The sequence below is a fragment of the Oncorhynchus gorbuscha genome, unplaced genomic scaffold (genome assembly GCF_021184085.1).
Source record: "Oncorhynchus gorbuscha isolate QuinsamMale2020 ecotype Even-year unplaced genomic scaffold, OgorEven_v1.0 Un_scaffold_99:::fragment_4:::debris, whole genome shotgun sequence".
Taxonomy (NCBI): Eukaryota; Metazoa; Chordata; class Actinopteri; order Salmoniformes; family Salmonidae; genus Oncorhynchus; species Oncorhynchus gorbuscha.
In genome coordinates, this window is record NW_025745729.1 from 45,133 (window position 1) to 57,749 (window position 12,617).

Consider the following 12,617-nt stretch of genomic DNA (forward strand, 5'->3'; position numbering starts at 1 on the left):
AATATCTTTACAGTTTTGGAAACATTAGAGTGTTTTCTATCTAAAGCATATTCTAGCATCTTTTCCTGGCAAAATATCCCGTTTAAAACGGGAACATATTTTCTTTCAAAAATGAAAATACTGCCCCCTAACACCAAGAGGTTTTAAGGGATGGGTAGCGTCAAGAAGTTAAGGAAGTGATTGAGGTGGAACCTATGGTTGGAATGGATTCAGTATACAGCCTGATCAGTAGCGAAAGAAGAATGTTATGCCTGCGCCACAGCAAAACCTCAGTTGACAACCATCCCCTTTCCACTTGATGGAATTGATTCACCCAGGGGAATGGCCTGTATGGTAAAGCTGTTCATGAAGGCAGGGAAGCCAGGCAATGACAGTTGCATTGATCTGCATTATCTGTATTAGCATGTGCCCATTACATCCAGACTTCCCCCTTTCACAGTTACAGGAGGAAATTATTATTGTATGGCTCGATACATAACACACGGATGGGACGTATGGGAAGTAAGAGCATGCAATAGGACAGAGAAGGTAACAACTGACAAGACAATGAGGGACCTGACTGGGGGGTTGAGTTCCGAGGACTTTAGTAAGATAAAAAGGCCTAGAGCGGATGTCTGATGGTTATGTGGAGGTATGAAGCTGTGGCCCAACCTGCCTACAATTTGGACTGGTATTTGTGCACTAGTGCAGTTAGGTATGCCCTTCACCCTTATCCAACACACATACCTAGTGCCAGGTAGAAGAGAAAGAAGGAGTGCTCCGTCAGGGTCCTTTGACAATATAGTTTACATCAATAGCATTGGGGTTCCAAGGAGGGTGCCTGATGAGTTCAAAGCTAGGTATAAGATATGGCCTGGATTGGAATCAAGCATCTTCAGGTAGTTAACTCTCAATAAAAATGTAGATTGGATCAATTATATCTACTATAACCAACAGTTTTTCATCAACTATACTAGAGAGGTGAAAAAAGGGTTAGCAGAACATACAGCTGCAATTAGTTTGATGATATAGCAGAATAGAATAGCATTGGATATGTTACTGGCTGAAAAGGGTTGGGTGTGTGTGATATTCGGATCAGAATGTTGTCCTTTCATATCCAATAACACAGCCCCAGACGGATCAGTGACCAAGGCCCTGGATGGTTTAACCACATTAGCTCACGAATTAGCAGAGAACTCTGGGGTGGATAGTTCTATACAAATTGGTTTGATAGTATGTTTGGGAAATGGTAAAAATGTCATCATCACGGTGTTGTGGGCAACTTTCACCTGTATGAGTGTGTTGGTTCATTGTGGATGTTGTTTGGTCCCGTGAATGAGAGGTGAGAGGAGCCCAGGAGATGACTCCGTTTCTTTGAACTACGAGGAGCCAATGTTGGACTATTTTCAATGTTTACACAGTTTTTTGGGAAATTGGAAATATTGAAAATAGTTGGAAATATGACTTGTGTCATGCACAAAGCAGATGTCCTAATAGACTTGCCAAAACTATTATTTGTTAACAAGAAATGTGTGGATGTCACGCCTTGGTCATTGTATCTTGTGTTTGTTATATGTTTGGGTAGGCCAGGGTGTGACATGGGTTTATATGTTGTATTTCGTATTGGGGTTTGTATTAATTGAGAGTGTGTATTAGTAGGGGTGTGTCTAGTTAGTCTTGGCTGCCTGAGGCGATTCCTAATTGGAGTCAGCTGATTCTAGTTGTCTCGGATTGGGAACCGTATTTAGGTAGCTTGAGTGCGCGTTGTATTTCGTGGGTGATTGTACCTGTCTTAGTGTTAGTCACCAGATAGGCTGTATTTGTTTCACTCGTTTGTTGTTTTCGTATTTTCAGTTATCTCATGTACCGCATTATTCTTCATTAAAAGTCATGAGTAACCTACACGCTGCATTTCGGTCTGACTCTCTACTAACAACAGACGAAGTTCATTACAGAATCACCCACCACCATTCACAGACCGAGCAGCGTGTGAACTGGCAGGAGCTAAAGGAGGACGATATGGACGGCAGAAGCAGGGATTATATGACGTGGGAAGAAATCGACAGGTGGGCGGCCGACCCAGAGCGAGTGCAGGAGCCCGCCTGGGATTCCCTACAGCAATGCGAAGAGGGCTATACACGTATGGAATCGAGAAGGAAAGCATTGCTATACAGAGCGAAAACCGAAGGTAAAGGGGGAAAGCGCAGAGAGAGAGTGGCTGAGTCAGAGAATAGACCTGAGCCTACTCTCCCTGTTAATCGTGAAGAGCAGTTGCAATGGGAGAGACTGCATCATTTGGAGATTTGGACATGGGAGGAGGAATTAGACGGTCAAGGACCCTGGGAGCAGCGGGGAGAATATCGCCGTCCCAAGGAGGAAATAGAGGCAGCTAAAGCGGAGAGGCGCATGTATGAGGAGGCAGCACGGCGACGCGGTTGGAAACCGGAAAGTCACCCCCCAAAAAATATTGGGAGGGAGCTAAAAGGGAGAATAGTTATGCCAGGTAGGAAACCTGCGCATACTCCCTGTGCTCACCGTTGGGCTAGAGAGACCGGGCAGGCACCGTGTTATGCTATGGAGCGCATGGTGTTTCCAGTGCGGGTGCAGAGCCAGCTGCGACACATACCAGCCCTTCCTATTGGCCGGGCTAGAGTGGGCATCGAGCCAGGTAAGCTTGGGCAGGCTCGGTGCTCTAGAGCTCCAGTGCGCCTGCACGGTCCGGTCTATCCAGAGCCACCTCTACACACCAGTCCTCCGGTAGCAGCTCCCCGCACCAGGCTTCCTGTGCGTGTCCTCGCGCCAGTACCACCAGTTCCAGCACCACGCACCAGGCCTCCAGTGCGCCTCGCCTGTTCAGCGCAGCTGGTGCTTTTCTCCCCTCCTGCGCTGCCGGAGTCTCCCGCTTGTTTATCGCAACCAGAGCTGTTCTCTTCTCCTGCGCTATCGGAGTCTCCCGCCTGTTTAGCGCAGCCAGAGCCTTTCTCCTCTCTTGCGCTGCCGGAGTCTCCTGTCTGTCCAGCGCCACCAGTGCTCCCAGTCGGCCCAGCGCGTCCAGTGCGCATCGCCTGTTCAGCACAGCCAGTGCTTTTCTCCCCTCCTGTGCTATCGGAGTCTCCAGCCTGTTCAGCGCAGCCAGAGCCTTTCTCCTCTCCTGCGCTGCCGGAGTCTCCTGTCTGTCCAGCGCCACCAGTGCTACCAGTCGGCCCAGCGCGTCCAGTGCGCCTCGCCTGTTCAGCGCAACCAGAGCTTTTCTCCTCTCCTGCACTGTTGGAGTCTCCCGCCTGTTCAGCTCAGCCAGAGCCTTTCTCCTCTCCTGCGCTGCCGGAGTCTCCTGTCTGCCCAGCGCCGCCAGTCGGCCCAGCGTCACCAGTCTGCCAGGATCCGCCAGAAGTGCAAGTCTGCCAGGATCCGCCAGAAGTGCCAGTCTGCCAAGATCTTCTAGATCGGCCAGACAATCCAGGTCCACCAGCCAGCCAGGATTTACCGGAGCCTACTACCTGCCTGAGCTTCCTCTCAGTACTGAGCTTCCTTTCAGTACTAGGCTTCCTCTCTGTACTGGGCTCCCCCTCAGTACCGGGCTTCCCCTCAGTACTGGGCTGCTTCGGTCCCGGGCTGCCCCTCTGTCCCGAGATGCCCCTCTGTCCCGAGCTGCCCCTCTGTCCCGAGCTGCCCCTCTGTCCCGAGCTGCCCCTCTGTCCCGAGCTGCCCCTCTGTCCCGAGCTGCCCCTCGGTCCCGAGCTGCCCCTCGGTCCCAAGCTGCCCCTCAGTTATGTGGGCATCAGGGTGAGGACTATTAGGCCATGGTCGGCGGAGAAGGTGGATTATCCTAGGACGCGAAGGGGAGGAACTAGGACATTTATGGAGTGGGGTCCACGTCCCGAGCCAGAACCGCCACCATGGACAGACGCCCACCCGGACCCTCCCTATGCTCTTGAGGTGCGTCCCGGAGTCCGCACCTTAGGGGGGGGTTCTGTCACGCCTTGGTCATTGTATCTTGTGTTTGTTATATGTTTGGGTAGGCCAGGGTGTGACATGGGTTTATATGTTGTATTTCGTATTGGGGTTTGTATTAATTGAGAGTGTGTATTAGTAGGGGTGTGTCTAGTTAGTCTTGGCTGCCTAAGGCGATTCCTAATTGGAGTCAGCTGATTCTAGTTGTCTCGGATTGGGAACCGTATTTAGGTAGCTTGAGTGCGTGTTGTATTTCGTGGGTGATTGTACCTGTCTTAGTGTTAGTCACCAGATAGGCTGTATTTGTTTCACTCGTTTGTTGTTTTCGTATTTTCAGTTATCTCATGTACCGCATTATTCTTCATTAAAAGTCATGAGTAACCTACACGCTGCATTTCGGTCTAGAAGTTCATTACAGTGGAGTTGTTGAAAAACGAGTTGTAATGACTCCAACCTAATTGTATGAAAAACTCTGACTTCAACTGTGTATGAAAATGTTTATTATATTATTATAATACATAATATGATGCATTACAATATAAATTGAACACATGCACTTCAATGTTGTCTCAATTCAATAAGGAATAAAGCTTTTCTCCAACAACATGGAAGTGATTCCACTCTGTAGGCTACTGCTAATCACATAATTTAGCTGGTCAAGTTAGATTTTTAAATATATATATTTTTTTTTTATAACTTTATTTCAACAAGGAACACAGCCTGAGAACAAGGTCTCTGTTACAGCTGAGCCCTGGCATACATGTTTACACATACAGTTTATGTACAATGATTAAAACACTAAACAAGACAAACAAAACTATCACAGATAACACAATAAACATACAGAAACAGATTTAATTTACACGTAGGTTATTCTACTAACAGCACAAGAAGTTGCATTTCCCGAAACAGTTACAAGCAATTTTTAAAACAATGCTCCAATAAATATTTAAAATGATCAAGGGGGACAAGATTCTTAAGTTTAAGTTTAGTCTGCAGGCTATTCCATAGGCAAGGAGAGTATTAGGAAAAGGCAGCCATACCCAACTCTGTGGAAATCACATGGGCCTCAAGTGTAATCCATGCTTGAGCCTGGTTTTAGGATATATAATTATAATATTGATGAGTAATGATAAATTAGAAGGTAGCTTTTTCAGAAGTGCTTTATAGACAAACACGAGAGTGTGTTCTCGTCTCACAGACAGCAAAGTTCAACCCACAATTTGATATAAAAGTGAGTTCTGTAGCTAGCACCCGTAATAAACCTAAGTGCGCAATGATAAGTAGGACCCAGCTATTTAAGTGTTGATGCCGTAGAATGCATGTAAATAATATCCCCATAATCTTTAACAGACATAAAAGTAGCTTGTATCATTTGTCTTCTATTTGTAGAGGGCAAGCATGTCCTGTTTCTATAGAGGAAGCCTAGCTTGATTTTTAGCCGTTTACAAAGTTGGTCAATATGCATTTTAAAAGACAGTTCATCATCCAACCATGTCCCTAAGTATTTATATGCAGAGACCTGATTAATTCGAAAAACCATCCAAGCTCGTAAGTGCAAGTGTATTTTCAACCAACTTTTTGAACCTATTAAAATCATCAAATGTGTTTTATTTGCATTTAAAACAAGTTTCAGCTGTATAAAATACAGTGATAATGCTTGGTCAGCCGTTGAAGCGAAAGAGTAGATGACAGTGTCATCAGCATTTAAATGAATTTGACACTTTCTTATCTCATCACCGATGTTGTTTATGTAGAGAGTGAACAGTAATGGACCAAGTATGGAACCTTGTGGGACCCCTTTAAGCAACTCCAATGGCTCCGACTGGATGCCGTCGACTCTAACAGCCTGACTTCTATCCTTTAGATAGTCATGAAACCAACGGCAGGCATCCAATCCCAGTGTTAATGACAACAGCTTACCCAAAAGAATCGCATGGTCGACAGTGTCAAAAGCTTTAGCTAAATCAATGAACAAGGCGGCACAGCACTGTCTATAATCTAGGGCATTAGTAATATCATTTTAAAAATCTAGATTTGAACAATCTCTCATAACATTGGTATATCTACAGTGAACCTGTGTCATGTAACTAGTTACAATGTTACCAATGATTAGCTGCTAAATTGTTGGTCATCTCTGTCAAAGTAGTCCTAACTATATGATAAACAATATAACTGATCGTTACAATGTTTGTTCCCCTCTATCATTTCTTAATAACGTTTATCATTGGATGTCTTCTCCATGAGGTGTTTCTTGGTGTTCTTCTCCGGCCTGAACAGAATAATAAAGCATTTAGGAACAAATAATAGAAAGAACAACCCAAAGCTAGAGGTGATGATGGCAAAGATCTCCACAGCTACAGTGAACTTTCCAGGAGAGCTGACATAAGCTGGGATAAAGGTGATCCAGACTGCACAGAATATGAGCATGCTGAAGGTGATGAATTTGGCCTCGTTGAAGTTATCCGGCAGCTTCCGAGCCAGAAAAGCCAGCACAAAGCACAAGAGAGACAGGAGTCCTATATAGCCCATTACAGCCCAGAATCCAATAGCTGAACCCACATCACACTCTAGAATTATCTTTTCCTTGTAGGTAGTGAGGTTTTTGATGGGGAAGGGAGGGGACAGGACCAACCACAGAGTGCATATCAAAGCCTGGACAAACGTGAAGGACACTACAGTCAATCTCTGCTGTGGAGGACCAAACCATTTCATGACATTACTGGCTGGAAGTGTAGCCCTGAAGGCCATCAACACCACTATTGTTTTCCCCAGAACACAAGAGATGCAGAGGACGAAGGTGATCCCAAACGCTGTGTGACGCAGCATACAGGACCATTCAGAGGGCCGGCCAATGAAAGTAAGAGAACACAGAAAACACAGAGCCAAGGAGAAGAGCAGTAGGAAGCTCAGCTCAGAGTTGTTGGCCCTGACGATGGCCGAAGTTCGGTGGCGGTAGAAGACAGTTGCCGTGGCGATGGCCAGACAAACCCCGCCCATAGAGCAGGCAGTCAGGATGATTCCGAGGACCTCGTGGAAGGACAGGAACTCCACAGGTTTAAGGATACAGAGGTCTCTCTCAGCGTTGGGCCAGTACTCTTCTGGACAGATCAGACAGTCTGAAGAATCTGACCAGGACAAAACAACAGACATCAAATGTTAATAATAATAGATTCAGGTTTTATATTTTTACAAATACATGTCCCACAACACTGCACTTTGTCAGTTTACAATAAAGAATGTTTAATTAATGTGGTGCTTACATGAGATAATAAGAAAAGGAACATGATTGACAGACACTACCTTTGTAGTGCTGGTAATATTAATAAACCACTATTCCTATTGTCCTACCTGTGTTATTACTGATCTCTCCATCTGCACATTGGATACAGTCATAACAGCATACAGGCTTTCCTTTCTGTACAGCCTTACGAGTGCCTGGGGGACATCTCTCACTGCAAACTGACACAGGTACTTCCGTACTGTTCTTTACCCAGGTGATTTCCCTCTCCATGTCAAGCCTCTGGTCAGGAGGCAGGGACGCATCATAGCGCCCCACTGTCACAAACTCCATCTTCCCACTCTCCCGTATCTGCCAGTTGACAAGCTCATAGGTGGCCACTGGGTCCCCGTTGGAATCGAAAGACACCTGGTACCCGTTACGAGAGAAGTTCACACTCCTCAATCTCTCCAGGACCTGGGGGTTGGAAGGGGAAGAGAGAGAGTGAGAGGGGACAAGAGAGAAGGAGAGAGATGTAGAGAGATGGAGATAAGGGAAGAGAGAGGTTAGTGAGGGGATGAGAGAAGGAGAGATAGATGGAGAGAGGGGAATAGAGAGATGAGAGATGGAGAAAGAAGAAGAACGATGGAAAGAGGGAAATGGAGAGAAGAAAGATGCAGAGAGGGAGAGAGAAACAGAACATTAATTCAACTCATATTTATCAGATGTGTTACTTCAGAAGAAGTTGTAAAGTATAATGAGAACTCCTAGGCCTTCATACATATAGTATAAACAAACATATTCACCAAGAAATTAGACTATAGACTTGTCATTCACCTGTGTTGGCTTCACATTTAGGTTTTTGTCACAGTTCACAGTGGAGTTTTCTCTCTCTTCACAAACGATACTGTGGATGGCGTGTGCTATGGCATAAACAGCTTTATACACCATGTTAGTGACACGCAGCTGGGATGTATCTGTGTAGGGGGCCTGTAGCTGTTGTATATCCTCACTGCCATCACACACCTTCTCTTCAACCCCAACACCTGTTGATGAGGTCCCTACAGACAGACAGACCGATAGACAGACAGACATGTAAATAAAATGTTCGATAGACAGATTGAATGGATGGATGGATGGATGGATGGATGGATGGATGGGTGGGTGGGTGGGTGGGTGGGTGGGTGGATGGATAGATAGATACCTATCCTCAGCCTGCAGCCAAATGCTCCCTCCCAGAACTCAGTTAGCAGGAGAGAGTTGGACACCTTCTGTGGGGAGAGGTCCAGGAGGAAGTCCCTGAGGCCGGGGATGACAGAGCGTTGGATGCCAAATCCGATGGCCCCGGCACACAGTCCGAAGCGCAACATATCTGGGTCAGTGACCCAGGACTCACTCCCGATCCACTGGCGGGGCGGAGAGGGCAGGCGTTCCATCTCCTCCAGCAGGATCCTCATGTCCCCAGAGGCTACGAATGCAACCACCACCTGGGCTGTGGAGCTGGGAAACATGATTATATCATATGCTTAATATGCTGGTCATGTTTGTCATTCACTGGAATTAATCAACACTTTTGACATGCTTAAGACATGAAAATCATGTTGGTCTCACAGATCAGCTTTGGGAGAAGAGAGAAGTTAATAACAATAGAATTTTATACAAATATGTTCTTGCATTTGTGTGAATGTAAAGTTCACCAGTGATCATGGATCACCTGCGGATTACGTCGGCCACCCGTTGCACTCTGCTGAGTGGGTTGGTACGGTAGAAGGCTTCAGAATACTCCACACAGATGCCTTCCTCTTGTGCTGCCTGTAGGAAAGCAGCCATCCCGTTATTACCGTAGTCAGAGTCGGAACGGACCGCCCCAATCCAGGTCCAGCCGAAGTGCCTGATGAGGTTTGCCAGAGCGGCAGCCTGGAACTGATCACTGGGGATGGTTCTGAAGAAGGTTGGATACTGTTTCTTATCACTCAGACACGCACAGGTGGAAGAGTGACTCACCTTGGTAAAAACAGACAGTCGAAAACATGAGAAAGAACATCATGTCAGCCTCACAACTCAACAACTTGTATTGGCTACTTCCTGCTATTTTATTTAGCTGTGTAGTTTGATGTTAGGGAGACATTAATAATAATAAGTCAACTATTTTTTTTTCATAAGGCCAGAATGAAAACGGATACACAAAAGTGTGACACCAATCCCTGGTCTCCTTTAACAACCTAACCTATGAAATATAGTTCTCAGGTCATGTTTAAAATCCTACAGAAGTTCGCCACACTCAAAGTTCTCACTCTATGGTCAACTGCCTATAGATGTTCTCCAGACTCATTGTCCTCAGTCTATGTTCAAATGCCTTTCTCCACATAACTTCTCATAGAAGTGTATATATATATGCAGTGAATTAAAAGATGAACTCATTCCTGAAAGAGAGGAGGACATACACTAGGAATACAGTAAATTAAAAGAAGCTGAATGATTTATTTTCACAAGAGTTTACCTGTGGAATGCCGAAAGGGCCGGTGATGCGCAACATGCTGATAGTTGGCGTGGAGCCAGACTCGCCCACGATAGCTGTCACTGTAGCCGACCCCGAGCACTGTTGTCCGGTATCAAACATTGGGTCCAGGCCGTTAGCCAGTTGGAAGGCCACTTTCACGGCCATAGGAACCGAGGCACAGGAGTCGTGTACTTGATAACCAAGGGTGACACCCGGTAGCAGGTGTGAACTGTTGTTTATCTCCTCAACTGCGAAGATCATGGTACGCGAGAAGCGTAACTCACGGGAATCCATTCTGTAAATAGAAGATGTGTCAGTGAGCACCTCCTGACGAATCACAAACTAGCCTATAGAATGTTGCCATGACAAACATCCTAATATCTAGTATTATTTGCCACACCGTCTATATGCCTACACTTTTGTTGTCTGTAATTGAGGACATTGTAATCTAGCCTGGAATTGAAAATGTGATCTTTTGTAACAGTAGTCTTTACCTACTCTCTGAGACACAAACACACTTTTCATCTGTCTTTAAACACACTTTTAATTTTTTTCTTTAAAACACTGTTTACCTGTCTTTAAAGCACTGTTCATCTGTCTTTAAAAACATTGTTTATCTTTCTTTAAACATACTGTTTCTCTGTCATTAACACACTATTTATCTGTCTTTAAACATGTTGTTTATCTTTCTTCACACTGTTCCTCTGTATTTAAAACACAATTCATTTGTCTACCCACACAGCCACAGTCTGTCCCCTGTTCCCTCTTGCGCTCACTGACCTCCCTGTGCACTGCAGGGGCTCAGGCAGGCTGGTGTAGCTGTGATCCACAGTGTGCATATAGTAATGGATGGAGAAAACACCCCCGATGACAAAGTCCCCGTCCTGGGAGAACGCCGGAGGACGAGGGGTGCCTTGGAGTCTGCATCTGACAGACTCCAGCCCAGAGGCAGAGACAGAGGCAGACGAGAGCCAGGCAAGCCCACCAGCCACCACAGCTAGATGTAGTAGAACCAGACTACCAGCCAAACTTGGATCCAGAGCAGGAGCCGGAGAGAGCCTCATTCCCCTGATGTGTAGAAGGTATGGAGTAATACAGCGCCACACAGACCCATATAGGTCAGGTTACCTCTCTACTCTGCGTTAAATACTCACCGTACCTCTGTGGGGATTCCTCTGGGGGCCACACTGTGGGTATGGCCATGCCAGGGAGGGAGGGGTTAGAAGCTGCTCTGCTCACTCAGTCAGGTCCTGCTTCTTTCAACTATAGAGAGTGTACGCACCAGTATCAGAACTACGTTGACTGTAATGGTTTAGATAGCCATAAACATACATTAGATACACAATATCCATGAGCCTCTCTTATATTTCCCTTAGTATCTAGACTTCTTGGTATGCTGGCTCTCTTATATTTCCCCTACAGGCGAGTCATATTGGCACGTTGCCTCACTTACAGTTGAAGTCGGAGGTTTACATTCACCTTAGCCAAATACATTTAAACTCAGTTGTTTCAAAATTCCTGACAATTAATCCAAGTAAAAATTTGCTTTTAGGTCAGTAAATTTTAGGTCAGTAAGGCTCACCACTTTCTTTTACGAATGTGAAAAGTCAGAATAATAGTAGAGAAAATTCATTATTTCAGCTTTAATATCTATCATCACAATCTGAGTGGGTCAGAACTTTACTTACACTCAATTTGTATTCGGTAGCATTGCCTTTAAATTGTTTAACTTGGGTCAAACGTTTTGGGTAGCCTTCCACAAGCTTCCCACAATAAGTTGGGTGAATTGTGGCCCATTCCTCTTGACAGAGCTGGTGTAACTTAGTCAGGTTTGTCGGCCTCCTAGCACGCACATGCTTTTCAGTTCTGCCCTCAAATATTCTATTGCATTGAGTTCAGGGCTTTGTGAAGGCCACTCCAATATCTTGACTTGTCCTTAGGCCATTTTCATACAACTGGGGCGGCAGGGTAGCCTAGTGGTTAGAGCGTTGGACTAGTAATCGGAAGGTTACAAGTTCAAATCCCCGAGCTGACAAGGTACAAATCTGTTGTTCTGCCCCTGAACAGGCAGTTAACCCACTGTTCCTAGGCTGTCATTGAAAATAAGAATTTGTTCTTAACTGACTTGCCTAGTAAAATAAAGGTTAAAAATAATAATAATAAGTATGCTTGGAGTCATAGTCCATTTGACAGAGCTGGTGTAACTGAGTCAGGTTTGTCGGCCTCCTGGCAGAGCTGGTGTAACTGAGTCAGGTTTGTAGGCCTCCTGACAGAGCTGGTGTAACTGAGTCAGGTTTGTCGGCCTCCTGGCAGAGCTGGTGTAACTGAGTCAGGTTTGTAGGCCTCCTGACAGAGCTGGTGTAACTGAGTCAGGTTTGTAGGCCTCCTGACAGAGCTGGTGTAACTGAGTCAGGTTTGTCAGCCTCCTCGCTCCACACGCTGTTTAAGTTCTGCCCACATATGCTCTATTGCATTGAGGTCAGGGCTTTGTGATGGCCACTCCAATACCTTGACTTTGTTGTCTTTAGGCCATTTTTGTCACAACTTTGGAAGTATGCTTGGGGTCACTGTCACATTTGGAAGACACATTGGTATCCAAGCTTTAACTTCCTGACTGATGTCTTGAGATGTTGCTTTAATATATCCACATATTTTTCTCTCCTCATGATGCCATCTATTTTGTGAAGTGCACCAGCCCCTCCTGCAGCAAAAAAGCCCCCACAACATGATGCTGCCACCAACGTGCTTCACGTTTGGGATGGTGTTCTTCGATTTTTCCTCCAAACATAACAATGGTTTCGTCCCAATGTGCAGTTACAAACCGTAGTCTGGCATTGTTATGGCGGTTTTGGAGCAGTGGCTTCTTCCTTGCTGAGCTACCATTCAGGTTATGCCGATATAGGACTCGTTTTAGTGTGGATATAGATACTTTCGTACCTGTTTCCTCCAGCATCTTCACAAGGTCCT

The 12,617-nt window shown here is 45.7% G+C and overlaps 1 protein-coding gene across 1 annotated transcript; it reads right to left on the reverse strand.

Annotated features, from left to right (window-relative positions):
- Positions 1 to 4,589: 4,589 nt before the first annotated feature.
- LOC124019455 (extracellular calcium-sensing receptor-like) lies at positions 4,590 to 10,714 on the reverse strand. Its single transcript, XM_046334802.1, has 7 exons — positions 10,431 to 10,714; positions 9,651 to 9,945; positions 8,865 to 9,154; positions 8,355 to 8,650; positions 7,988 to 8,211; positions 7,282 to 7,627; positions 4,590 to 7,058 (listed from the first exon to the last, which is right to left on the reverse strand). The coding sequence occupies exons 1-7, from the start codon at positions 10,712 to 10,714 to the stop codon at positions 6,142 to 6,144; spliced, it is 2,652 nt and encodes an 883-aa protein (XP_046190758.1). The 3' UTR covers positions 4,590 to 6,141.
- Positions 10,715 to 12,617: the final 1,903 nt, after the last annotated feature.

Bases quoted from the DNA above. Each gene is read 5' to 3' on its own strand.
- LOC124019455 (XM_046334802.1), bottom strand. From the start codon at position 10,714: ATGAGGCTCTCTCCGGCTCCTGCTCTGGATCCAAGTTTGGCTGGTAGT. The intron at 9,946-10,430 runs GTCAGTGAGCGC...TTCTATTTACAG, and splicing joins CCCCTGCAGTGCACAGGGAG to AATGGATTCCCGTGAGTTAC. The intron at 8,651-8,864 runs GTGATCCATGAT...CATGTTTCCCAG, and splicing joins GTGGCCGACGTAATCCGCAG to CTCCACAGCCCAGGTGGTGG.